At 40.3% G+C, this 25,311-nt stretch overlaps 1 protein-coding gene across 1 annotated transcript in view; it reads right to left on the minus strand.

Annotated features, from left to right (window-relative positions):
• Positions 1-8,202: 8,202 nt before the first annotated feature.
• The window catches only part of LOC117299312 (G-protein coupled receptor GRL101-like), a 49,935-nt gene continuing 32,826 nt past the window's right edge, over positions 8,203-25,311 (minus strand). Inside the window, exons 7-21 of the mRNA XM_033782824.1 lie at positions 21,125-21,514; positions 20,336-20,449; positions 19,353-19,466; positions 18,142-18,492; positions 17,178-17,300; positions 15,888-16,235; positions 14,131-14,277; positions 13,603-13,722; positions 12,509-12,629; positions 12,095-12,166; positions 11,778-11,849; positions 11,318-11,389; positions 10,530-10,601; positions 10,260-10,364; positions 8,203-9,767 (exon numbers count right to left, since the gene is read on the minus strand). Coding sequence (XP_033638715.1) covers positions 8,555-9,767; positions 10,260-10,364; positions 10,530-10,601; positions 11,318-11,389; positions 11,778-11,849; positions 12,095-12,166; positions 12,509-12,629; positions 13,603-13,722; positions 14,131-14,277; positions 15,888-16,235; positions 17,178-17,300; positions 18,142-18,492; positions 19,353-19,466; positions 20,336-20,449; positions 21,125-21,514 — 3,434 coding nt within the window. The 3' untranslated portion in view covers positions 8,203-8,554. The remainder of the gene's footprint in view (positions 9,768-10,259; positions 10,365-10,529; positions 10,602-11,317; positions 11,390-11,777; positions 11,850-12,094; positions 12,167-12,508; positions 12,630-13,602; positions 13,723-14,130; positions 14,278-15,887; positions 16,236-17,177; positions 17,301-18,141; positions 18,493-19,352; positions 19,467-20,335; positions 20,450-21,124; positions 21,515-25,311) is intronic.

Raw genomic sequence — 25,311 nt, forward strand, 5'->3', positions numbered from 1 at the left:
TCTCAACATATGCATGAAATAATAAACCTGTGAAAATTTGAGCTCAGTTGGTAGTCGAAGTTGCAAGATAATAATGGAAGAAAAAACTCCCTTGTCACACGAAGTTGTGTGCTTTTAAATGCTTGATTTCGAGACCTTACACGAAATCGATACTTTTGTTTCCTGGGAAATTACTTTCTCAAAAACTACGTTACTTGATAGAGAGCCTATTCTCACAATGTTTTATACTATCTACAGCTCTCGAGTGCTTGTTACCAACTTAGTTTTTATGCCTACATTTATTTTGAGTATAACCAGTAGTGTTCGCTGCCTTTAAGTTAACATCCTTTAAACTAAAAATACACACACAAAAAATATAGTGTGTGGTTCCAGAAGTTTAATCAAAATTAATTGAACAACTTTTGCTATGGCTGGTGAAAACCATGCTTCTTTTATGTAATTGTTAAGCTGTGTTTAATGTCTATAATAGCATTTGATGTTAATATCACGTTCTAAAATCTGAAGAAAAACAAAGTATAAAAGATGTCAAGACAGTCTTGCGAGTGTCCGTGCCCGATCGTCCAAAAACTAGGTTTTCTTCAAAGTAATAGTATTATCTCAAAGAACAAGTGTCTTCATAAAGTTACAGGGTAATTAATATTCAAATCAACATATCTATTTTTGAATTTTGGTTATTTAAACGGCAAAAACAAATTTTAATCTTATTATATCGTAATTTTGTCACATGTAAACTTCTAATATGACTAATTAGGAGTCAATACAAGTGTACATTTACACACGTGCATTTAAGCGCATAATTGTGCAAGTAAATGGTGTAAGCGCTTTGTATCGAGTTTGTTAATAAAAGCGCTATAAAAATAAGGTTATTATTGTTATTATTGTTAAGTGCTATACACGATTAACAGTTTGTATAAAAATGAAACTACAAGATCAAAATTACCAACTATAAACGGTATAAAGGTATCCTATAATAAATAAAATACTGTGCACCTCAATTACTTGTTGTTTTTTAGTCTTAATTGTAAAAGTTTAACAGATTTGGCAGCTAGATCTAAATGAAGTGTAATACATTTGACGTTGCATTCCGCACTAATGCTAAATAAGACGCTATGTAGGGCCTACCCGGATCTAAGATAACACATCAATTTTTCCTACGCTCGCGTACGTCCAAAATGTATGTACATCTACGACTTACTACCACGTCAGCAACCCCACTTGCAGTGGCTGCGCCTAAGGTCTCGTTTGGGGTTCGAATAGACCCTTCTCATGAAAAATGTAAATTGCACAAAGCGCGTGCGCACTAACGTTTTGGTTGGCAAAATGAGGGAACATCGCGCTGTTTTGTACACGGCTAATGGGTGCGTGACGCATACGCGATTGCGCGTCTGCTTAGTGCACAACTCTATGGCGTTTGCCAACCAACAGGGTCTGTACGCATGCGTGAATGTGATTAGCATATTTCATGGGAAGGGTCCATTGACGTTGCATTCCGCACTAATGCTAAAGAAGACGCTATGCGAGCCTACCCGAATCTAAGATAACATCAATTTTTCTTACGCTCGCGTACGTCCAAAATGTATGTCCATCTACGACTTACTACCACGTCAGCAACCCCACTTGCAGTGGCTGCGCCTGGGATCTCATTTTGGGTTCGAATTGTGACTCATGCATAAATATTAAGAGAGGCGTATTAATGCAGTTTGGGGCATCGATGACGCAGTGACTGCAATGGCGGTTTGGCATGTTTGTCTGACAATCGGGTATTTAAAGGAACACGTTGCCTTGGATCGGTCGAGTTGGTCTTTGAAAAGCGTTTGTAACCGTTTGTTATAGAATCCATATGATTATAAAGATATTTTAAAAGTAGAATACAATGATCCACACAAGTATAACTCAAAACTGAGTGGTTTTCCTTTTACCTCGTCGACAAACACGGTCGGCCATTTATGGGAGTCATGGCCGACCGTGTTAGTTCGCAAAGTAAAAGGAAAACCACGCATTTTCGAGGCAAATGTGTGTGGATGATTGTATTCTACTTTTTAAACATCTTTCTAACCATATGCATTTCATAACAAACGGTAACAAACGCTGTTCAAAGACCAACTCGACCGATCCAAGGCAACGTGTTCCTTTAACGAAAGTGACGCCAGTGTATACATTAATCATATGAAAAAGGAAAGCAAATACAAGTAAATCAATTCTCATCCCCAGACCTCTATAAGACTAGGAGAAAAGTCAAGTTCTGTTACCAAGATGGTAGCAACATGTTTATGATAAAAACAAATAAAACAATTCAGAGTCCTGTGAAGAAAAACAACAGCCATATTATTCGGTTGGGATGCATGAGTAATAATATGCCTATGACTGTCTACTGAGTATACAGTGCTGACCCATATCGGTGTATTGGTAAAAAAAAAAGTGTTTAATCCCCAAGGCAAATTTGACATATACTTTTATCTTTTGCTCAGTGTTATCATTATTTTAGATAACCACTGGTGCCACTGACCGGCTACGACAGGGAAATCTCTCTAATAGAATTTTCATTGCCACTTGGCGGAAGGATGGATTAAACAGACAGTAAATCCACACATTGAATATACTGTTACTTGTGCAAAGAATCGATGTTGAAAATTTCAGCCAATCAGGGCCGAGTTCACCGTTGAAAGATTCAACTACCCTAACAAGCAACCATGGGGTGTAACATCCAGCAAATGTCAACGTCACAACCAGGAATGTTTTAAGAGCTTTGTTTCCGTGGTGATGGTTTGCCCCGTTGTTGTCGTTTTGATTCAGGCGTTGCTCATGTTGGCGACTGATTTTTATTAAGTGATAGTAAATACAGGACATCAGTATTGTTGGGATAACGTCGAAACAGAGAAGGTTTAGAACATCGAAACAAATCGAGGAGCTGCCATAAAAACAAAAGAACGAAGATTCATAATAATCGGCAGATATTGAGAATAAAACCTGTGCCAAAGGTCCGTATGGCGCGCAAAGAATCGAACCAATAGACACGAATGCTATCGCACGACGTCTCGTACACCATGTTAGATATTGATATGGCCTGGTAACCGCTATATACCGTTCAATATTCAGATAGGTAAGCGAAAGTATCAAAATTGAGAAAACAACTCCCATGAGCGTTGCAGCAAGTTGGCAGGCAAAGTCACCAAAAGGCCATTTATCCAGTGCAGATACAACTACAACGAGTACTGATACTATACCAATAATAAGGTCACATACGGCAATTGATGTCATTAGAACCTTGGTGCTTTCGGCTATGTTGGTTACACGACGTGTCACAGCGATTGATAGAATATTCCCAGATAAAATCAGCAGTGCAAAGATGGCGTAGAAAATAGTACGGAGGGCAATGACGACAGGAGACAGACCCGGGGAATATGTGGTTGTAGAGTTCATAATTCACAATAGAACGCCCTGTCTTTTCCATCAAACCAACTATCCAGATACTTCGAAATCCTTCCCGACCTTTCAAAGTCGTCTCTACTACAATAAGTTGTTCTCTCGAGTAGAGTTTCCCTCACTACAACTCTCCCGAATCACTTGTTCTGGTGGTTACTGTCAAAACAATTTGAGAGAACTTTCCCATCAAAGGAATACTTTGGCGCATACGAGCACAACATGGCAATTTACACGGCTCTCCATAATTAACTGATGTTCTTCTCAAAGAGACAAAGTCTACCCAAACGGGATCGTAGCAGAGGAGTTGTGATCATACAAAGCTCCTACTCTTCTTTAGCAACCAGATCATAAACTCATCGCTGAAATCCGCACACGTCCATTGGCTAACACTATATCAACGAGTCATGAATAAACAGAATCCATTCTTTGTAATTAGCATATTTCAATAGACCACTTTAAAGCAACATTGTACTCAAGACGAACACACACACACAGACTACATCCAGTCATTGAGACCATTGAGATCATTAATCAAGTGTTTCAGTTAGAGTCATTGCTGACGAAAAAGAATTAGTGTGATCCACAAATTGACGAGAAAGTTTAGATACGTGGATTTAAAGTCTACGAGCCGAAGGCGAGTTCTTCATAGTCACAAATGTACACTTTAGAGTCCCTTCGCTGACCTCGAACTTTTCCCCACAAAGTTTCATTGAATTGGATTTCTCAAATATAAAACAACAGAATATTAATATTTATCTTATTTCGTGTACTTTGTCAACGGTTGGTTACATTTTGTAACTATTTTGCAAAGTGTATGTCAGCATGATGTGTTTGCAACAGTATCGATTATAATGTCAGTTTTTCAACGGGTGTTTTTTTTACTAATTTTTTATGAGAACACGTTTTTGGCACTGTTAGTGAAGCATTTTTTTCCTTGTAAATAATGTATGCATTTACTTTATAAAACATAAATAAAAAATCAGGTTATGTGAGCTTGGCTGTCCTTACAACATGGGGAAATGAAAATAACTTTGCAAAAAAGGAAAACAAAATAACTGTAACTGAGCAGGTAGTGGAGATGCATTTTCACAGCGTACTCCGTGCTGCGAGGTACGTTATGACATCGATGCATTTATAAACTACAGTACATGTATAATGGGCTTCTTCATGTCAAAATCGACAAAAATAATGAGTACAGCACAATTTCACAGACAGACACACAGACTACTTAAAAAACCAATTATTTTTAAAGGCCCCAGCAGGTAGTGTCATAACAAAGAAATGAGTTGATAGATTGCGACAAACTCATCATCATTACAGGCTTGTATGTATATGTGCATGTCATTAATAAGCATGGCTTGAAAGAGGTACTTCCTATGTTGTTGTTTCATTACAAGGCATTGGACACATAATAATTATAATATCGTAGTCTTATATAGCGCACGTATCTATCAAACAAGTTACTCATTGCGCCGAGTATATTCAAACTTTCAGAAAGATAGGTTATTGCAGTGATGAATTCGGAGACCCAATTATTTTCACATATGAGGGTTTACAATGTGCTACGGCGTATACAGCAGCCACAGCCAGGAACACCGGGGCGATAAGTACACTGGGTTATTTTACTATGCGTTACACAACACATGGGACCAACGGCTTTAGGTCCCATCCGAATGACGAAGTAATGGTTAAGTGTCTTGCTTAAAGGCAGAGGACACTGTTGGTAATTGTCAAAGACTAGCCTTCGCAGTTGGTGTATCTCAACATATGCATAAAATTACAAACATGTGAAAATTTTAGCTCAATCGGTCATCGAACTTGCGAGATAATAATGAAAGAAAAAAACACCCTTGTCACACGAAGTTGTGTGCGTTTTATGATTTATTTCGAGACCTCAAGTTCTAAATCAGAGGTCTCAAAATCAAATTCATGGAAACTACTTCTTTCTCAAAAACTACACAACTTCAGAGGGAGCCGTTTCTCACAATGTTTTATACCATCAACCTCTCCCCATTACTCGTCACCACACAAGTGTCACGACAGGGGGATTCGAATCCACACTCTGCTGATCAGGAACACCAGAGTTTGTATTCAGTGCTCTTATTAACCGCTCGGCCCGACACTTCTGAATTGTGCAAATGATGTGTAACAAACAAATAGCCTATAAATAAACTCACCTGAGCCTTCTTCACAGTAGTCAGCGTGTCCGTTGCACTCACACGGTATACAGCGAGAATAGGGTCCACCACCGGGAGGATCACGATGGAACTTGCCGTCGCATGACTCGCAGAATTGACGGATGTAGCCGGTTGGACAACGGCAAAGCTCCACGCAGTCTACGCGCTGTGCTCCGACGCCGACTGCTCGACGTACGCGTACTGCAGGGAGCTCAAATTCATCTTAGGATGCCTTGTGCTGAGATGAAAGAAGGAGGTGTAGTGGATTTAAAGAAGAATCTGACTATAGCAATCGAACCTGATCGTCTGGAATCCCTCTGGCGGACATCCAAATCGCGGTAGGAGGAAATTGTGCTACCCAGACACCATCACTGATGGTGTCTGGGTAGCACAATTCCATCACCAAAAGACACAAATCTTAATCTAAACGAGACTAAACAACTTATATGAGGGATAAAGCAACCTGGCACCATTTCAATAAAGGTGCAGGATCTGTACTGCATTAATCCCACAACAGTCAAATCATCTAAATGAGTTTTTTAAACTTTGGAATGCTAAAGGTCTACCTTAAAGGCAGTGGACACTATTGGTAATTACTCAAAATAAGTATTAGTATAAACCTTACTTACCTTACTTGGTAACTAGTAAAGGGGAGAGGTTGATAGTATAACAGAAACGGCTCCCTCGGAAGTCGGAAGTGAAGTAGTTTTCGAGAAAAAAAAGTAATTTTCTACGAATTTGACTTAGAGACCTCAGATTTAGAATTTTAGGTCTCCAAATCAACCATCTAAAAGCACACAACTTCCTGTGACAAGGTGTTTTTTTCCTTACATTGTTATCTCGCAACTTCGACCACCAATTGAGCTCGAATGATCACAGGTTTTTTATTTTATGCATATTTTGAGATACAGCAAGTGTGAAGACTGGTCTTTGACAATTCCATTAGTGTCCAGTGTCTTTCACAAACGTTGTAAAATAATGAGAATGAGAGCAGATTATCTACTTACATTTGTCACCATTACGTTGCTCTGATCATAATAGCAGTAACGTTGGACAGTAGACGTTGGAAATCAAACGCAGACGGTCGCTGCACCCATCCCAGTCCCTGCTCTTCCCTCAACCTAAAAACAAACCAGAAAATTAATTTGCCATTTCAATTTTTTTTTTCTCGACAAAACTCTATTAGTTTATATAATTTGTTGTTTGAAACAGACTTTTCAATATTTTGCATAATTAAACATAACCTATCGAATGCATTACAAGACAGCTTTTAATGCACCAGGATGATTGACTTGTTTATGCAATTGAGGTTGATCACAACTAATAAATGCCTTATTAAAACAGTAACAATTAGAGCCCATAGCAATTTAATAGCCTATAAGCACAACAAAATCGTGATAAGCATAGAAAAGTAATGCTTACCAGTTGTGAATGGTGCCCCCACTGGGTCTTTTACTTAAACGGGTATTTTAAACCAGTATTTTCTGCTTTACAGCTTTGTGAATTTGGGTCTTGATTAACTATGAAGAACATTTTTGATTTGCTTACCATGAGCTCTACAGCTACAAACACAGCTACAAACATGGATGCCCATTGATGAACATATTCCAAGTGACAGGATGGTTAAGTGGTGTCTTGCCTCGCCTTTCACCTCTAGGACCCCGGTTCGTATCCCACCGGGGGCACTATGTGGATTGGGTTCTCAGTCGCGCGTGACTGCGTAGGTTTTCCCTGAAATAATTCTCTGTGGTTTTCTTCATCGTCAATTTTTCTCGTTTGGCTCTAATTACAGCGTAGAGAATAATAATATTCAGTTCCAGATCCAGATGGACGCCCATATGATGTTACAATCACCTCAAAAACTAATGCATCCAGAAATAATTATTCATAAACACGGCAAAAGATGGAACCAGCTACCATACTCCACCAGGTTGGCGCAGTGGTGTCTTGTCTCGCCTTCCACCTCATGGGGTCGGGACCCGGTTCGAATCCTATCGGGGCACTATGTTGATTGGGTTTTCACTGTGTACTGGCTTATAATGCACACTACTAGATTGTTAAGCACCTGTCATTGATGCTAGTTTGATGAATGGAGGAGTTGAACTGTATGCAGGACTATTACGTAATACTGGGAGCGCGGCAAAGGAAGTTTAAATCAGTGAACGCGTGTAATCGGTCAATTCTTTATAACAAGCTCTTTGGAAATAGGTCACGAACTTTCTGTTCAAGATTACTTTCGAAGATGGCTTATTCGTGTCACTAATTAATACTTAACTAGCCGCTAGAAATATAACATTTTCGGTCATGACTTTGAAACTGGTTTATGCATGAAACAGGATTTCAGAAGATTGGGGGAGCGGCTATAAAAATACTTTCATTAGTATAAATTTAATTAGTATAAATTTTCATTATTTTAATTTTTGCTAGTTCATTCACATAAGCATTGCCAGTTTCAAGTGGCATGGCTTTATCAAAATATCCAAACTGGACTAGCGGCGCACTCACCCAATGTGACTTTTGACTCCTATTACGTAGCAGCCATTAAAAGAGGTTAGTGTTAAATAAATTGCTAACGAATGTTTATCACCCTAAGAACTTGATTTATACCTAACAATAATGTGACATCACAAACAATTTTTCTTGGGCTGCTGGCGTTTAAAGACACTTCATACGCGATCAAAACATGTTTGTCTGTGAATGAATTATGTTATTCTTTAACAAAAAATGGATAATCATCCACAACCATCGATTCAGTAAAACATTATGTCTTTTTCTTTTATTGTTGGAATATTTACAACCTGAACCATAATTAAAACTAGGTTTACGACCCTTTAAACATTACAATGAAATTGACAATAATTACTTTATAGTTCTGAGCAGATGGACTGTCAATCTTTTTAACTAGATGATCATGTCATGGAATTTACAAGTTAGTCTTTAGTTTTCCGTTAAAATTAGATTTTATTTGTCAAATTCTGCATGTTCATGCTCCTTGATGACGCTGTTGTCCAACACGCTTGGTCGTCCTCGGCCGGGTTACCTGGAACTTTCTGAGCCGGATCCGTCTTCATTTTCTTCGGCACCTTAACAGTGGACTGGACGGCCTGGTTCCGACGACTCACCACCGTGACTATAGTGTACAGATACGGGTTGAGGGACGAGTTAATAGGAAGGACGAACACCACTAGCCAGGCGTATACATCTGGCTCGATCTTAATCACACTGGTCTGTGATAGGATACCAAGCACTATGACCGGCATCCAGCAGAGAAAGTCCGAGCCCACGATGATGGCCATCTTGGAGGCCAGTTTGATCTCGTTCTCCTTGTGGGAGCGTTTCACCCTCCGGACTGACCTCTTGACCTTTGCGAAGATGGCGACGTAGCAGAGGGTGACAGCGAGGAAACACAGGAGGTTGACCCCAAGGAAGAGCACAATGGAGTAGGACCAGCTCGGCTTGCTCCCCTGAGGTACAGGTATCAAGTAGGTGTTGTTGCTCAAGGCATCAACGAAACCCCCTTGTTTGAACGTGTAGCTCTCGGGTCTGGTCAGCAAAGGTAGCCCTATGCAGACATCAGATAAACCGTAGATGTGCGAGTCGCTGGTGCTGTAGATGGTAGGCATGAGACTCAATATCAGGGTGCAAGACCAAATCCCAAGAGCGGATAGCCACACTGACGTCTCACGCAGCCGGATGCGACTGAAAGGATGCACGATACACATGTACCGATCGAGGCTGATCAAAGTGATGAAGAACACTGACGCCTCTGACGACAAGACTGAGATGACACCAGCTGCCTTACAGAGGGCGCTGTTCCTCCACTGCGTAGCCTCAAGATAGTACTGCTCTTTCTTTATCGCATCAACCGACGCAATAATAATCATGTAAACTCCCATTAGGAAGTCAGACATGGCAAGGTTCAACACGAGGAAGGAATGCACGTATTTGCTGCCCTTTCCACTGTCCTCTCTGATTCGCCAGGCGATGACCACTGCATTGCCGATGAGGGCGCTAAAGCCGAGAATCCACATGAATATCTGTAGGATGAGATTTCGCATGAGCCTGCCGCAGTTGAAGAGCGGAGACTGGAGCTGTATGTTTACGCAGTTGTTGCTGTGGTTTAGAACCGATTCAAAGTCACAACACAGACGGTGGTCGTCAACATACCTGAGTGCCAAAATAACTAAATTGAAAGTTCATTATAATCAATGATAGTGTATTAATACAATAATTGATATTAATAATACTCATTTTTTGTAAAGCGCTTTACACACCATGACTAAACGCCCTTCCCACATTATTACCATTGATCACTGGGTCCTTTCACCCCTTAAGCCACCTCAGCTCCCTAGTACTCACGGATACCCATTTACCCCCGGGTGGAGAGAAGCAATTTTAGTTTGTGTCTTGATCAGGGACATACTGTCACGACATGGATCCGAACCCACACTCTGCTGAACAGAAGCACCAGAGCTCGAGGTCGGTGCTCTTATCCACTTAGCCACGTCACCCTACAATCGTAAACTTTTACTCGCAATTGTTCAGTCTTCTTCCGTGAACCGTTTGTAACTGTGTGGATGAAAATCACTTGCAGTTTTCTGAGCTCATTTTTTTATGTGGGTGTACCTGACGTGGCAAACTATCAACCAGGGTACTTACACTACTTGAAGTGACTTCAGATCAGCTAGAGCCCCTGTTTCAATCTTAGCCGCCGGCTCGTCGTAGTTTGTTGGATTCTGGGTGCCATCACTTCGCATCAACACTCTGTGGGAATACATAGCCTAATGTACATTGGTACATTGTTGTGAATGCATTAAATATGTCTTACTTCCTGAAAGGTAATTTTCCTACCACAAAACCCCCATAACAAATGGGGGGGGGGTTGCAAATGGATACTTACGCCCAAATGTAATAATTTGTTAAACTTACAGTCTTTCGAGACGTGACAATCCCTTAAAGGCACCAGATCTAATGTGCCGGATGGGCACATGCCGTATGCCTCTGAAATAAAAGGAACATTTAAAAGCTGGTATTAAATTTGCTCACCATACAAAATAGTAGCTGTAATACACATGAAAGAATGTCTTAGTTTCAGATGTAAAAGAGAAAAATAAAAAGGGGAAAACTTTCGCAGTCAGGCAGGGACTAGAAACCCTATACCCACATAGTGCTCATGGTGGGGTTTGAACCTCAGTCCTATAAGAGGTAAAAGGCTTGGCAATTACAACCATGCCAACCTGAAAGCCGACCCGGTCGATTTCATCGTACGTGCCTGTTGGTTGAGTGCTGAGTGGGTCAAAACTTGTTTGAGGAAATAGCCCCACCCAAAACAAAAGAAAAAAAACGGGGAAGGGGAATGAAGAAAAAAATCCAGCGTTTCTGCCATCAAAATGAATATCAAATTTGTGTCGGCTTTATTAACATGAACGTTTGGAAGATATTATTATAAAAATATTGACACCGCATCAGACTACTTATTATCCTCGTACACCTGACGATCGTACGCGTTTCAGAAACACAGATGCAAAACTGATTGTGTAAAAGACGTCTGGGTACTGCACGCCGTGTGATAGTCGTCGGACTATCACACGGCAAAACGATGCACTATCACACGGCCGATGTTTCTAGTCAAACTAAGACATATCATTTGACGCGCTCTAAACCAATGAAAAGGCAGAATATTTGTAAGGGATGTTATAAAACATAATAATGCTTACAGTTCAGTTAGCATCGTTAGCCCGTTGAAGACGCCGCCTAACAACTCGCCAATGTTATTTTCAGATATGTCCCTGTGCGGATATTCAAAATAAAGGGTTTACTTATACATAGACATAACAACCCAGCCGTCAATTACACAAAGAGGAAGGCCGCGTCTTGTCTCGAGTTAGGACGAGTAACTCGTCCTAACTTGGGATTAATCTTAAGGTCTGCATGCCACAGTGCAGGGTTGGGACTCGTCCTAAGTCATAAGATTAATCCTAAGTTAGAAAGAGTTTTGTGAAATCGACGGCTGGTATTTAATGATTAAACCATAACTAGCTTTTTAGTGTCTGTCATCTTTTATCTTGAGCAGGCTTTCGGGGGAAACACAAAATGTTTAATCGAGCCTGTTACTTATAATTATTATTGGATCTAAATGAAATAATTGCTGAAACAATAAGGAAGAAATAAACTTACAAAGAAGTGAGATCATTTAGACCCTCAAAGGCATTCAGTTCCATCCGTATTATACCGTTGTTTCTCAAAGATCTGTGATGAAGTGTTAAAAGGCACAACAACACAGTTCAGAGGTATACGGGAAGTACATACAAGAAAACCTGTGATAAAAGCCACTGGACACTATTGGTTAATACTCAAACAAATATTTAGCATATAAACTTTCTTCTTAACAAGCAAAGGAGAGCTGTCGATAATATAAAACATTGCGAGAAATATGGCTCCCTCTGTTGACATGTGAAAAAGGGTTAATATTTACATGTTGAAGGAATACTTACAGAGTGCGCAGTAACACAAGTCTCTTGAACATTCCACCAGTCAGCACAGTGACGTTACCTCCACCTAAATCACTGAAATTATGGCAAACATTAAACGAAGAACTTAAAAAAGGAATTTCATTCAAAATTTATTCATTAAAACAAACTAAAAATGGAAGCTTGGGGTTGCGTGGTGACAGCGGGCTGTACCGTATGCGCATGACGTCTGTTTGAAGGGCGCCCTCGCAAATAAAGAGGTCAAAGGGAAATTGTTCATTGGCCATCTTGCGCCGCACGTAAACAGACGTCAAAGATGGCTGCTGGATGACGCAATGTAAGTACCAAAGTTCGCAAGCTCAGAACAACGTAAACAATGCAAATTTATCTGGCAAGTAAGCTGCCACGTAGCGTACCAAAGTCTCACACTATACTCACAGTGCAGACGTTCTTTTAACAAGTTGTCCGATCATTGAGGGCGACCATCCGTTCTGGCAAGTGACGTGGAGATCATTGTTGACGAAGGAGCAGTTACAATCTGGAGGACAGCCGCGGACATCTGTATTAAAGTTGTAATAACAAGATTTGTAACCACTCTACAAAACACAACAATTATGGCTCAAAGCTATCCTGGTTTCTAGGTTCATTGAGTCATTTCTGGGTAAGACTGCACAATAAAGTAGTTGTTAGTTTGGATTTTATTTCGGTGTAAATTTTGTCAAATTTCTGGGTAGTTCTAAGACCAATTCTGACCCGAATTAAGGGTCAGGCTCCAGGGGATCGGATACGGGTCGATTCTAACCTGGAAACTAAATATCGTTCTAACTAGGTTTCCGTTGTTATAGTCCCTTGCATATTGATGTTCACCACTTCTACTTATAAGGTATGACAGTCACACACACGTTTTACGAACCAAGGGCAGCTATATACATTTTTCCCGATGCCTCCATCTTCGTAAAGTTCCTCGTAGCAAATAACAATAATGTATTCTAATAATCATTTTGCAAATAGGAACCAGACTATTTTGTTCTTCCAGCCTCGGTTTGGTTACATTGTTATCAGTGGGAGAAAGTCAAGATGGCTGCACCATGATAAAGGTGTATCGTCAATTGAGGAGGTCCCTCAATATTTTGCCTCAGTAAAGGCGCCGTTTGAAAGTTTGACGTCAGATGCAGTCGTATGCACAGATCTCTTGTTTAACCCAAGCCATGGCGGTGTGGCAGGAGAATCTGCACCCCCCCCCCCCCAATAATGGCGAACTTCGTACAACTTATTCTGACAGCACCCTCTGTTGAATCCTCCTCCTCTAGCCTATGTGAATTTCCCAATGGAGACAGAATCTCCGGCGGACGGAATTCCTGGGACTGCGGCAAATGCAAGGAGTCTATTAGTGAAAACGGGCTCGCTTGTGTGCACAATGCACGACTCTCAGACAACGATAATCGTCTTTTAATACCAGTGAGGGCGCTGTTCAACCTGTGATTTTATAAGGCATGATGGTTTTTCCAACCGGCGAATCTGTGTTTACTTACCGCAGTTGGTTTCGTCATCCCTAAACCGCTCACAGTCTGGTGTTCCGTCACACACCGACTCCCAAAGCAGGCACTTGTACTTTCCCTTGCATAGGTAAAGGTCCCCGCAGGTGAGATTTTCTGTCGAAAACAAATTAGTACAAAAGATCGAAGAAAAAGATGAAAACATGTTTGGTATGTTTTTTTTCTTTACATAGCATGTTGTAATGGTATACAATGTGATTTGGCTCAATATGCAGCCAATCAAACTAAGAATACCTGGGCAAATTCCTTATCTGTGTTCTTTTACGTGCGTTACACAACACACAGAACCTATAGTTTTACGTCCCACCCGAAGGACGCAACAATAACGGTTAGGTATCTTGCTAAAGTTTCTTCACCTCGACTCGAATCAACTCTCTACTGGTCAGAAACAAAAGAGCTTAAGACAGATCCTCTTATCCACTCATCCAGCCACGACACACTCCGGAATATATTCACAGCTGGTTATACATATCATTCGTACACCAATCTATACCGTATTCTTACCGCATTTGATCTCGTCACTTTTATCTCCGCAGTCGATGAAGCCATCGCAGTATGCGTTGTCGTGTAGACACAGTGTAGTGTCATGCCGATGGGGGCAACTGAACAAGTGTGACTCTGTTCCATGACAATCTGATCCGTTCATTTTTGCTAGAGAAAAAGAAATTGTAGAACATAATGAATACTTAGCTTAGTACAGTTAATCTGAGATCACTGGTTTAAGTTCCCCTTAAAGATGCTACGTCAGATTTTTGGCCCCAAACATTAAAAAATAGATTTTTTTGAGTGAATAGTATTTCAGAGTATCACCCGCTCTAACGAAAAAAAGTTTAACTTTTACTTTTAATGGTCAGGAACCATGACAAAAATTTAAAACGTTTCTTATAAAACTCATAAGAATTGGTCACGTGATATATTGTCGGGATCCCGACAAAAACTAATTTTGAGCAGTTTATTTCACTGCTACTAATGATTGGCCGACTTTTTCGAGCAATGGCTCAAATGAAAGCTTGTAACTTTATCGACCCCCATCTAAATACCTATTGAATTTTAAATCAAAATTTGTGGGTCAAATCGGCCAAAAATCTGACATAGCATCTTTAAGCCAATATTTCTCTAGTCTCACCCCAAATGTGTACTATAAAGAAAAGATCGGACATACACATTCCTTATTGAAGTTCAAAATTCACGATTCTACATAGATGTTAATGAATATTTTTTCTTCACCAATATGAAAATAGAATTTGTAAAACATTACGGGTTCATAGCTCAGTAAGCATGGTAAGTAGGGACATGTTCCCTTGGATCGGGCGAGTAGGTCCATTAAAAGCGTTTGAAACAAACTGTGTAAAATACATTGGTTGGAAAGACGTTTTAAAAGTATAATATAACGATCCACACAAAGATGACTCGAAATTGCATGGTTGTCCTTGTACGTCGTGAACTAATGCAGTCGGCCATTAATTAGCAACATTCTATATTTGTTTTGAAAGACAAATTCTTGGGAACAAAGACATTTGCTGAAATTATTATTTTTAGACACACGTATCACTGGTTGATCATAGCCAATGATTATTGGCAAAGTATACCTTTGGAACCGCCCGATTGTCTTAAACGGTGGTCGTATTTTTGAGTCATCGCCGATATCACAGTTGATCATGGGCAATGGTTCACAAATGGGATAAAAATATGAGAATACTGGTCCTTGAAAGTGGGAGACTTTGAAATTGGGGAAAATATTAGTTTTTGTTTTCTTGTAATGCTTTTCATTTTGCTATTAAGCGCTTTGAGGAATGCCAATTCATATTGCGCTATATAAATACTGTTTTTTATATTATTATTATTATTATTATTAAGTATTTCCATTGTTTACTTAGTTCAGAGCATGCGCACATGCCGATGACAATGGATTTTACCTGGTAAGGCCGTGTCCGAAACGACGACTTCGGCTACAGCTACGTCTAGATCAGCGCGTCTACCAGTGTTGAAGAATAGGCAGACACGCGCGATCTAGCCGTAGCTGTAGCCGAAGTCGCCGTTTCGGACACGGCCTGAATCTACTGCCACCAAGCATCCCAAACGTCCCCTATAACAAAATGTGTCCAGCCGTCGATTTCACCAAACTTCTTCATAACTTTAGGATAATCTTAGGATTTGAACCCAGCCTTAGTTAGGTCGTCACAACTAGAGAAAGGATTAATGCTAGCGTTTCGTAAAATCGGCTGCATTATACCCCTACACGTCAAAACTAGTCTGCTCACCCACTGAACTTAGGACAAGTTCAAATCCTATGTCAGACACACTATCGTCCGTCGACATCTCCATCCAGATGGTATTGCTCCTAAACACAATAGATGATATCTTGGTCGTACCGGTTAGTCTCTTTACAAGACCGTAGTTGCTGTCATTACCGACCCCGATGCGGAGGTCGTCGTAGCTTTGCTCTAGATGGAAATCTTTAACGGCTAGAATGATGTTCTGTTTCCGGATGGTGGTGACGACCCATAGACATGATGTCTTGAAAGGGTAGGTGCCGTGGTGATATAGTGGTGAATACAGCGTATGCGGCTGATCGGTTATGAGTTGGATAAAGGTCTGACCACAGATATCTGACAAATTAGGATTCAATTAAAAAAGAAATATTTTCAAAGAATCATTTCTAGCTCAAGTTAAACAGTCAGATTTGTTCTCCCTAAGGTTTGTTGATGTTTTGGGGGAGTTTGATGGGGGAAATAAATACTTGTGTAAGCGATCACAAGAGTACAAGGTTAGGTCTGAAATAATTTGTATATCATACATACATACATACATACATGCATACTAACCAGCATTTATATGCGGCGCCTTTCTCCTAAGGTTAGAAAGCGCATACGGAAAATGCGACAACAAAGTCAAAACTAAAGATATCCCAATGAACGAATGTATTTGCATGGCGAAGATGTGATGGTAATGAGTTCCATAGATTTGGAGCATTAGCAGAAAACGCACGTGAACCAGCTGTTTACAGATGAATTGAGATTCGGCCTAGAGGTTCTCTGAGGAAGAGCGGAACGCAGTGGGATACGGTTGAAGCATGTCAGATGTATGATGGTGACTGTTGAGCAAGGGATTTGAAGACGGATACACAGAGTTTGATCTCCTTATAAACTAGTCCTTCGTTTTCCCCCAGTGCCCACAGGGTGAACAAATCATTGATGACTGATACGATACTGGTCTTTTTCTTCAGCCGCGCCACGCATCTGGAACTCTCCTCTACTTAATCTTCGATCTTGTCTTTGTACCGCAAAATTCACGTCTCTTCTCAAAACTTATCTTATGACACAGGTTTTCCAGGATTAATTTGGTTGTGTTTGTTTTTCTTTGTGTTATGTTTTTTTTTTTTTTTTTTTTTTTTTTTTTTTTTTTTGGGGGGGGGGTTAACTGCTTCTTGAACACCCAGCAGGGTGGATATGTGCGCATTACAAGTCTTACTATTATTATTTATTATTATGACTGTCTGGTTAAACAAGACAAAACCATTACGCAAATAATGGTATCTAAAAGCAAATAACCTGAGCAGAATTCTTCGTCCGTAGCACCTGGGCAGTTGCCCCTGTTATCACAAACCTGTGATGTCAAGATACAGATCAAGGCGTCCGTCCTGTTACATTCAGTTTCTCCCTCACCGCAAGACACTGTGGATACAAACGTGAACTAGTAACATTTCCACAACCTGACAACAGATTTCGAGAGGGTTTCCTTATATGTATTTATTGTGTCATCTGTAATACAACATTGTAATAATTATGTTTATCGCGCCTTGGCACACCACCTAGCCTAACATAGGGTGCGGCCGTTTATAGCTTCCCTGGGTCATCCCCGGTCTGCCATGGTGCATTCGAATAGTTGTTGTCGTCATTCCAGGGGCTCACCCGGGTCAGCCCCCGATTGACCTGGTTGTGGAGTGGGTCCGATTGACCTGCTTGTGGAGTGGGTCACGTGGGGGCTGGCCCCAGGTGAACGACGTCACTACAAGAGCGGTGAGTGGTCGTTCGTTTAGCTCTTGTCAGGGACTCACCCGAGTGAGCACCACAGGGTAGACCCAGGGAAGCTAAACGAACGCACCCTTAGGCAGCATCCAGCAACGGACTCCAGCATTCTCCTGAAGACGATCAAACATACTGATCGAAACGTTGAGTTGTTAACCACCGTTTTTTTCAGAACCAACACTACTCAAAAGAGATATTCACACGGTGTTTCTGCTAACCTCTCATAGTCATAAAAACAAAACAATATTTGTTCTGCTTTTGTCATATTGTGTTTAGCAATGTTTTTTTCCCCTTTTTTCATGTATCTTTATACAGTTTTTTTACATTTAAAAATTCGGTTTAAACCTTTGTAATATTCTAGCAGTTTGACCAATGGACATGAAGGAAGAACGGGATGTAAATAAACAAATACCAACATTTAAAACATGAATATAAATTGTATCGTTTTGGAGGGCACAGCAAGGAAGTCTCCATCTTGTTAACTTACCTGATTCATTCTGATGCAAGATCAAATCAAAACCTCGCTTCACATCCGTAAAATCTGAGAGAAAAAACAACGTAATTTCCTGCGAATGAAGCGAGATCCTAGTCGGGTTCTGTTCCCCGGTCACATTTAAGATCAACGGCAGAGGAGAAACGCTGCGTAGGGAGAGAAAGTCATAGTAATACTCTGTTTCGAAGTCTAGGAACTCGACGATGACTTTGTTGCCCGGTGATGCTCGGATGAGCCATTCACGGTACGTGTTGACTGGGTACTCCCAAAATGGGTCGCCATATCCAATCGAAGTGAGACGACGCTGCCCGGATGATAGGTCAATGAAGTTATCACCCCATGCTCCTATGTGAAAATAAATAAGGCTGTGCTCTCAACCAAAGACTATAGAGCGCCCCACGGCGCAGTATGCGGAGCTCAGGCTGAAATGTGAAATCCCACTGGACGCCATTTGGGCAATTAACTCTTTTACAACAATGAATCAGTGCAGATCTGCACAGGCAATGACCATTCATATCAATGGGAAACAAAACATTCACATGCTGAAATGGCGCCCATACCTATTTCTCGTTCCAACAATGGGTGCGTTCGTTTAGCTCCCCTGGGTCGACCCCGGTGTGTGGCGTGTTTTTTTTGCAGGACAAAGTAGCAGATAATTACACACGTTCGTCCTGGGAAAAAAAAAACGCCACACACCGGGGTTGACCCAGGGAAGCTGAACGAACGCACCCAATAGTAGAGCTTCAGTTCGGCATCTTGCGCCTCTGGCACTCTATAATCTGTGGTCTCAACAAAGTTAACACTCATCACTTTACTGCCCTTGTTTGCCTTTTTTTCTTAACTTCACTCATAAATAAGTAGGATTTGAAACTTTGTATGGTGGAAATACGATATGGAAAGGTTTGCGATAACACTATGTAATGACCATCTCTAACGAGTTGGGGTGGTTCTGAAAAGAACCGTTGGTAACAAACTAAACAGGCTTCTATGTAGTCCTAGTTTTTACCTTGGAGAAATAAAGTGAAGTTCAATTGCCAGGCTTGGCCAGATGTAAGTGGTTTCAAATCGTCTTAAATAGGTAAAGTGTGCGTGCTCAGAACTACGTAAACAATATAAATTTACCTGTCATGTCTGCTGCCACCTAGTTTTCAAAAGTCTCCCAATTTACACACAACTATCTATAAGAAAGAGCATGTCAATCTTACCACAAAATCTTTCGTCAGAGCGATCCGTACAGTCATAGACACCATTACATATAAATGATGTATTAACACAAAGCTCATCACTGCTACATCGGAATTCGTGTTCAAAACATAAATCTATAAACCATAAAGATAGCAATGTTTTCTGTCAGGTTTTAATGTCAACAAGCAATTGTGTTTGATTATAGCTTCTAATATAATTATTGATGGCTTATTAAAATTGGCCAATGGCTAAATTGCGTCAATATATAGAGTAAAATATTTAAAAACAATAAACATAAGGCAATGAACAATAGACAGACCGCAACATGCGTCAAACGTTTTTGTATTGAAGGTGTGTACTATCAAGATGGCTGCAAAATGATTCAGTTCAAGAGCTTCAATATTAGGCACTCGACACATAATTACTCAAAATATGTATCACTGAAAATTGGTAACGATTAACAAGGAACTTTCGTAAAAAAATATAAAAAACACTAAAATAAAATTATCTGAATCTGAGAGATTTAATAGGCAAAATTTGCATGTACAAGATTCCGTGCCTGTTACATTGAGGTCATTTTTGAGAAACGTAACTTAAATTTTGAGTAGCCAGGATAGGCCGTTTACTCGCTGGAGTTTTAACAACTTTAGACTAGTCCCCTGTGTCAAAGGGAATCCCTATTGACTCCCTAAGTCATATTAAAATTGAGAAAAAATAACTTAAAGTTAGAGTACCCAGGGATGGGTAGGCCGTTTACTCGCTTGATTTCTAACAACTTGGACTGGTCCGCTGTGTCAAAGGGAACCACTATAGACGATGTGACCTATGTTTGCATTCAAACCAACCTCTGTTGACAAAACACTGTACACGTATGTTTCGCCCGGCAAAAAGATGCGTAGTCATGGTAAGATTAAGGTATGCGCGCGAATCATGTTATGGTTTTCGAGTGACGTTATGAGGTCACATCGTCCATTAACAAAATTCCTTGGGAAATGTTTCTTACCGCAACCCACTTCGTCCTCACTCTCTGGGCAGTCTGACGTGCCGTCACAAACTTTGTCTCCACTGACGCAGAGGAGTCCAGATGAGCAAGAGAAATCATCGTCGTCTTCACAGTCTGATGGGGAGGAAAAATTGAGTGTAAGGAACGAATGTGGGCGACATCTAAATTATGGAATCAAGTCAAGTAGTTTGGTGAGCGTTGATAATTTGATAGGGAGTGTGATTGGGGTTGGCAGGGGTAGGTTCTTTGGATTGGTCAAAGGACGATTAAGATGAGTGAACAGCGCTCCTTAAAGCTCACCTGTTCCAGCAGGCTTTACTAACCATTCAACTGTGCCTCAGCGCCTCAGAACAAACTCTTGATTTTGGCGCTCTACAAATGACCTTTGATTGATTTGATTGACACTTAATTTCAATTTGTTTTTCTTGTTTGTAAATCACGTGTATATTACTCGGGTGGGATTTGAATCCACGACCTTTGCAATTGTGTAGCAGTGTCCTAACAACTAGACCACCGAGATTGCGCGACAGCTAGGGGCAGCTCGAATCCTATTGTTTAGTGTGTTTGCTCTTGATTGAAACCAAGTGGTATAGACATGTATCATGCTGCCTCCATCTTGATATTGTTCCTCGTATCGAATAACAATAATGAATACCACTGATCGTTTTGCATTTTTTTTTATCAGGAACCAGACTATTTTGTTCATCAAGCCTCAGTTTGGTAACATTGTTATCAATGGGAGGAAGTCAAAATGGCCGAACCATGAAAAAGACGTCTATATAGACCTACTTTTGATGGTGTATTCTTGGACTGTGAACTTGACGTGCGGCCTGCCCCCGGTGACAAAATTGTTGGCCTTCATCTCAAGAGTAATCCATAGGTCGGGGCCATCAAAGGTCAGTAAAGTAGGATGCGACACAGACTCTTCTAGCGAACGAAGGCGACTGTACTTCGAGACCACGCGACCGGAACCAAAATTTAGCTCCGCAATCTGCCGGCCTGACTGGTAGTGGTCGAATTCGCGAATGGGCAGGTCCTGGATGTCGATTCTGATGCGAGAGCTCTGGTTGCGGGTTGAGGTGGAGACTAGCCAGAGGCATTCGACTGTGATATCGACCGGTTGGTGGACCTCTACTGGTTGGCCGGGGCTTAAGTTAATGTAAGAGTCACCGCATCTACCTGCAGATGAAAAGAGGCAGAAACGTTTGATGAAAACCGAGACAGAAATGTAATTATTGTTATTACACACCTCTTGCTTGTTTTGTATTCTAGTTGACTGAAACACGGTCATGTGGGGGTGAACCAATTTAGTCTAGTGTGCGCGCGTGTTCTGCAGGAATAGTGCCCGCCGGGCACTAGTCTTTGAAAATAGTGCCTGGTTACAGCGCCCTCTCTAGACTTGAACCGTGAACAGCAACTACAAAACTTCCTTTCTTTTCTAGATTTCTGTTATTACTTCACATGTTAAGACCAAGGTGTGTTATAAAACACAAATTGTCTGGCATAATTCGGTAACTAGTGTACGTCTATTCCCCAAGGGCCTGTGATTGACCAGAAGAGGGACCTATTTCCCGAAGCCAGTCTGTGTTTAATAGTTTCTTCCTATTTATCCACACCATGCATATAGCTACAACAATACTTAAATGTAGTTTTGTTTATCGGTCAAACTGTCTCTTAACTTCCGCAAAGTTTATTACCTTTGCAAACAAAATAATATGTTAAATCAACTTTACAAAATAAGTTATCGTGCCACGTATTCCTAAAATCTACTGGTTGCAGACCGATAGTAGAGTCTTGAAATACCTTAGTCACACTAGAGCCATCGAAATGATGCTGACTCCAGACTGCATTCGGAGTGCAATCTAAATAATGTTGTTTTTGCATTCCAATATTCAGGGAGCAAAGACTGCTTGTAAAGACAAACATTTTGGTAATATACAGGTCAGTTGGTGTACGTGCAACACCATTTTGCAATTACATACCCGTATTGACACGTTTTGATGATTTTAATATTGATTGAACAGGTCACGAACCGGTCGCAACTGATAAAATGTCAAGACTATGGCCTTTGCCATATAAAACAACATCGTTTGGTCTTTGAACTCTTTCCGAACAAAACAAATATTTGTTATCAAAATATTTCAACTGGAGCAAGAGTTCAGCACACAAAGTCCCTGCAAATTCACTAACAAATCTACCACTCGAAAAGTTGTTATTTCGACCCACGTTGAATAGATCGTCAAAGGAGAGTTTGGGGTTCACCACCTGTGAGCAAGGACATCATGCCCTTTCAGAGATGTGAGTTTTTACTTTTGTTCAGAAATCGTGTCCATAATATCATAGTGGCTAGATTTTTAATATGAGCCCATGCCCTAAAACAAAAATCAATTTCTGATTCAATGTTCTGTTTTAAAGGCACTGCACACTATTGATTAAATCTACTCAAAATTATTATAAGCATTAACGAGCAATGGGGAGCTCTTGGTTGTTATAAAACATTGCGAGAAGTGGCTCCCTCTGAAGAAAAGGTAGTTTTTGAGAGAGGGGTAATTTCTCACAAAAATAATAAAAGACTTCAGGCCTGAAGTCTTATAATTGCATCTGCAAGTGTGGAAAGTTGTGCAGCAATGGTGTTTTTCTTACTGCGATGACCAATTGAGGCAAAACTTGTTACGTTCAGCATTACGTTGGGCTACACCAAGTGAGTTTAATGGCCTTTATCGAAAGACTATATATAGAACTTGAGCAAAGGTGCAAAGTTACTATAAGTAGGTCAGTCGAAAGGTCTCATGCTATGGTTGCTCATCCTAAATAAAGTATAAAGGGGCGAGTCTGGGCTCACCATACATTGCCAGTTCATGAGTTTTACTTCTTTTCAGAAACCCTGTTCAAAGAGTTGGTTTCAAAGTAACAATGGCGACGGTTCTTTCTTCCTTGATGCTGCTGATGGCTGCAGTGGTTGTAGCCATTGGTGTTTATGGCCCTACACAAATGTATCAAAACTTTTTTACAACATTGAGGAACGCCAGTCGTGGTATAAACAGAGAAGAATTGTTGTCCTTACTTCACGAAGGACTAGGCTACCTCAACATCACTTCACTGGTGGTCCTTTCTCTGCTCTTTGGTTTCCTTTACGCTACACGACTTGCCTATAACTACATCTACAACCCATTGGAACACTATTTGAGCGAAGCGGAGCTTGCGTACCACATCGACAGACCACCGAAAGGTAGAACCACGGATGAAATTGTACGGGAGATGAAGCAAAGGCGGGATATTGGGGATATCCCTCCCGTTTATCCCAATGGATGGTTCGTGGTGATCAGAAGTGACGAACTCAAGAAAGGAGAATCAAAATGTGTGAATGTTCTTGGTAGGTGAAACACATGAATCAAAATGTTTCATAATAGCACGGCAGAAGCCTCAAGTGCATTAAAAATTCAAATTCGTGGAAAATTACTTCTATCTTAAAAACTACATTACTTCAGAGGGAGTCGTTTTTCACAATGTTTTATACTATCAACAGCTTTCGATTGCTCATAACCAAAGTTAGTTTTTTTATGCAAACAGTTATTTTGAGTAACTAGTGTGTCCACTGTCTCTAAGTGATTAAGGGTCGGTTTAACAACCATTTAACTCTTCAATTTAACAATTTAACCCTTATGAACGTACCCTTTCTTGACTTTGTCATTCAAAGTGGTATCAACTTCACATTACATTGTTTTAAAGTGCCAAAGAAAGGTCATTCTTATCAGATTGTTTTTAGAGCTGATAACGAATTCTGACCCTTACGGCAACTCGAATGAAACTGCAGTTTGGAACCAGACCTTACTAAAGGCAGTGGACACTATTGGTAATTGTCAAAGACTATACTATACCTTCACAGTTGGTGTATTTCAACATTTGCATAAAATAACATACCTGTGAAAATTTGAATCGATCATCGAAGTTGCGAGATAATAATGAAAGAAAAATAACCATTGTCACACGAAGTTGTGTGCGTTTAGATGGTTGATTTCGAGACCTCAAGTTCTAAACCTGAGGTCTCGAAATCAAATTCGTGGAAAATTACTTCTTTCTCGAAAACTATGGCACTTCAGAGGGAGCCGTTTCTCACAATGTTTTATACCATCAACCTCTCCCCACGTACTCGTCACCAAGAAAGGTTTTATGCCAATAATTATTTTGAGTAATTACCAATAGTGTCCACTGCCTTTAAACAAGAGCAGTCAGCAATGATTAATTAAACAAACGCAAATGGATCCACATAATATAAAAGTCATGATATTAAAGGCAGTGGACACTATTGGTAATTACTCAGTTTTTAGCATAAAAACTGACTTGTTAATGAGTAATGGATGTCTGTTGATAGTGAGATACGGCTCCCTCTGAAGTGACGTATTTTTCAAGAAAGAAGTAATTTTCCACGAGTTCGATTTCGAACCTCAGAATTAGATTAAGGTTTTGGTAAATTTGTGTGTATACTTTCGCTTCTCTTGCATCTTTGATTGAGGCAAAATTTTCACAGATTTGTTATTTGCATATGTTGGGATACACCATGGATACACACCAACTTGAGAGTACTGTGGTAGATTTGACTAAGAGTTAAGACTATTTTTATCTCATGCAAGGACGAGTTATTCGTCCTTACTTATATAGGACTTGTCTTAATGAAATATCCCATACCACTGTCCTAAAAGGACTAAGCCTATGTAAAATCAACCCTAATTCTTTGAATACAACCAAAGGTATCCAGTGCGTTTGAGGCAGAACAAAAATCCCCAAATCATGAAACTAAGTCAAGTTATTTCCAAAGTGATTCTTAAAGACACTAAACACTATTGGTAATTGTCAAAGACTAGCCCTCACAGTTGGTGTATCTCAACATTATACGCATAAAATAACAAACCTGTGAAAATTTGAGCTCATCAATCGGTCATCGAACTTGTGAGATAATAATGAAAGAAAAAAAAACC

This window comes from Asterias rubens, chromosome 14 (genome assembly GCF_902459465.1).
Source record: "Asterias rubens chromosome 14, eAstRub1.3, whole genome shotgun sequence".
In the NCBI taxonomy this organism is placed as follows: domain Eukaryota; kingdom Metazoa; phylum Echinodermata; class Asteroidea; order Forcipulatida; family Asteriidae; genus Asterias; species Asterias rubens.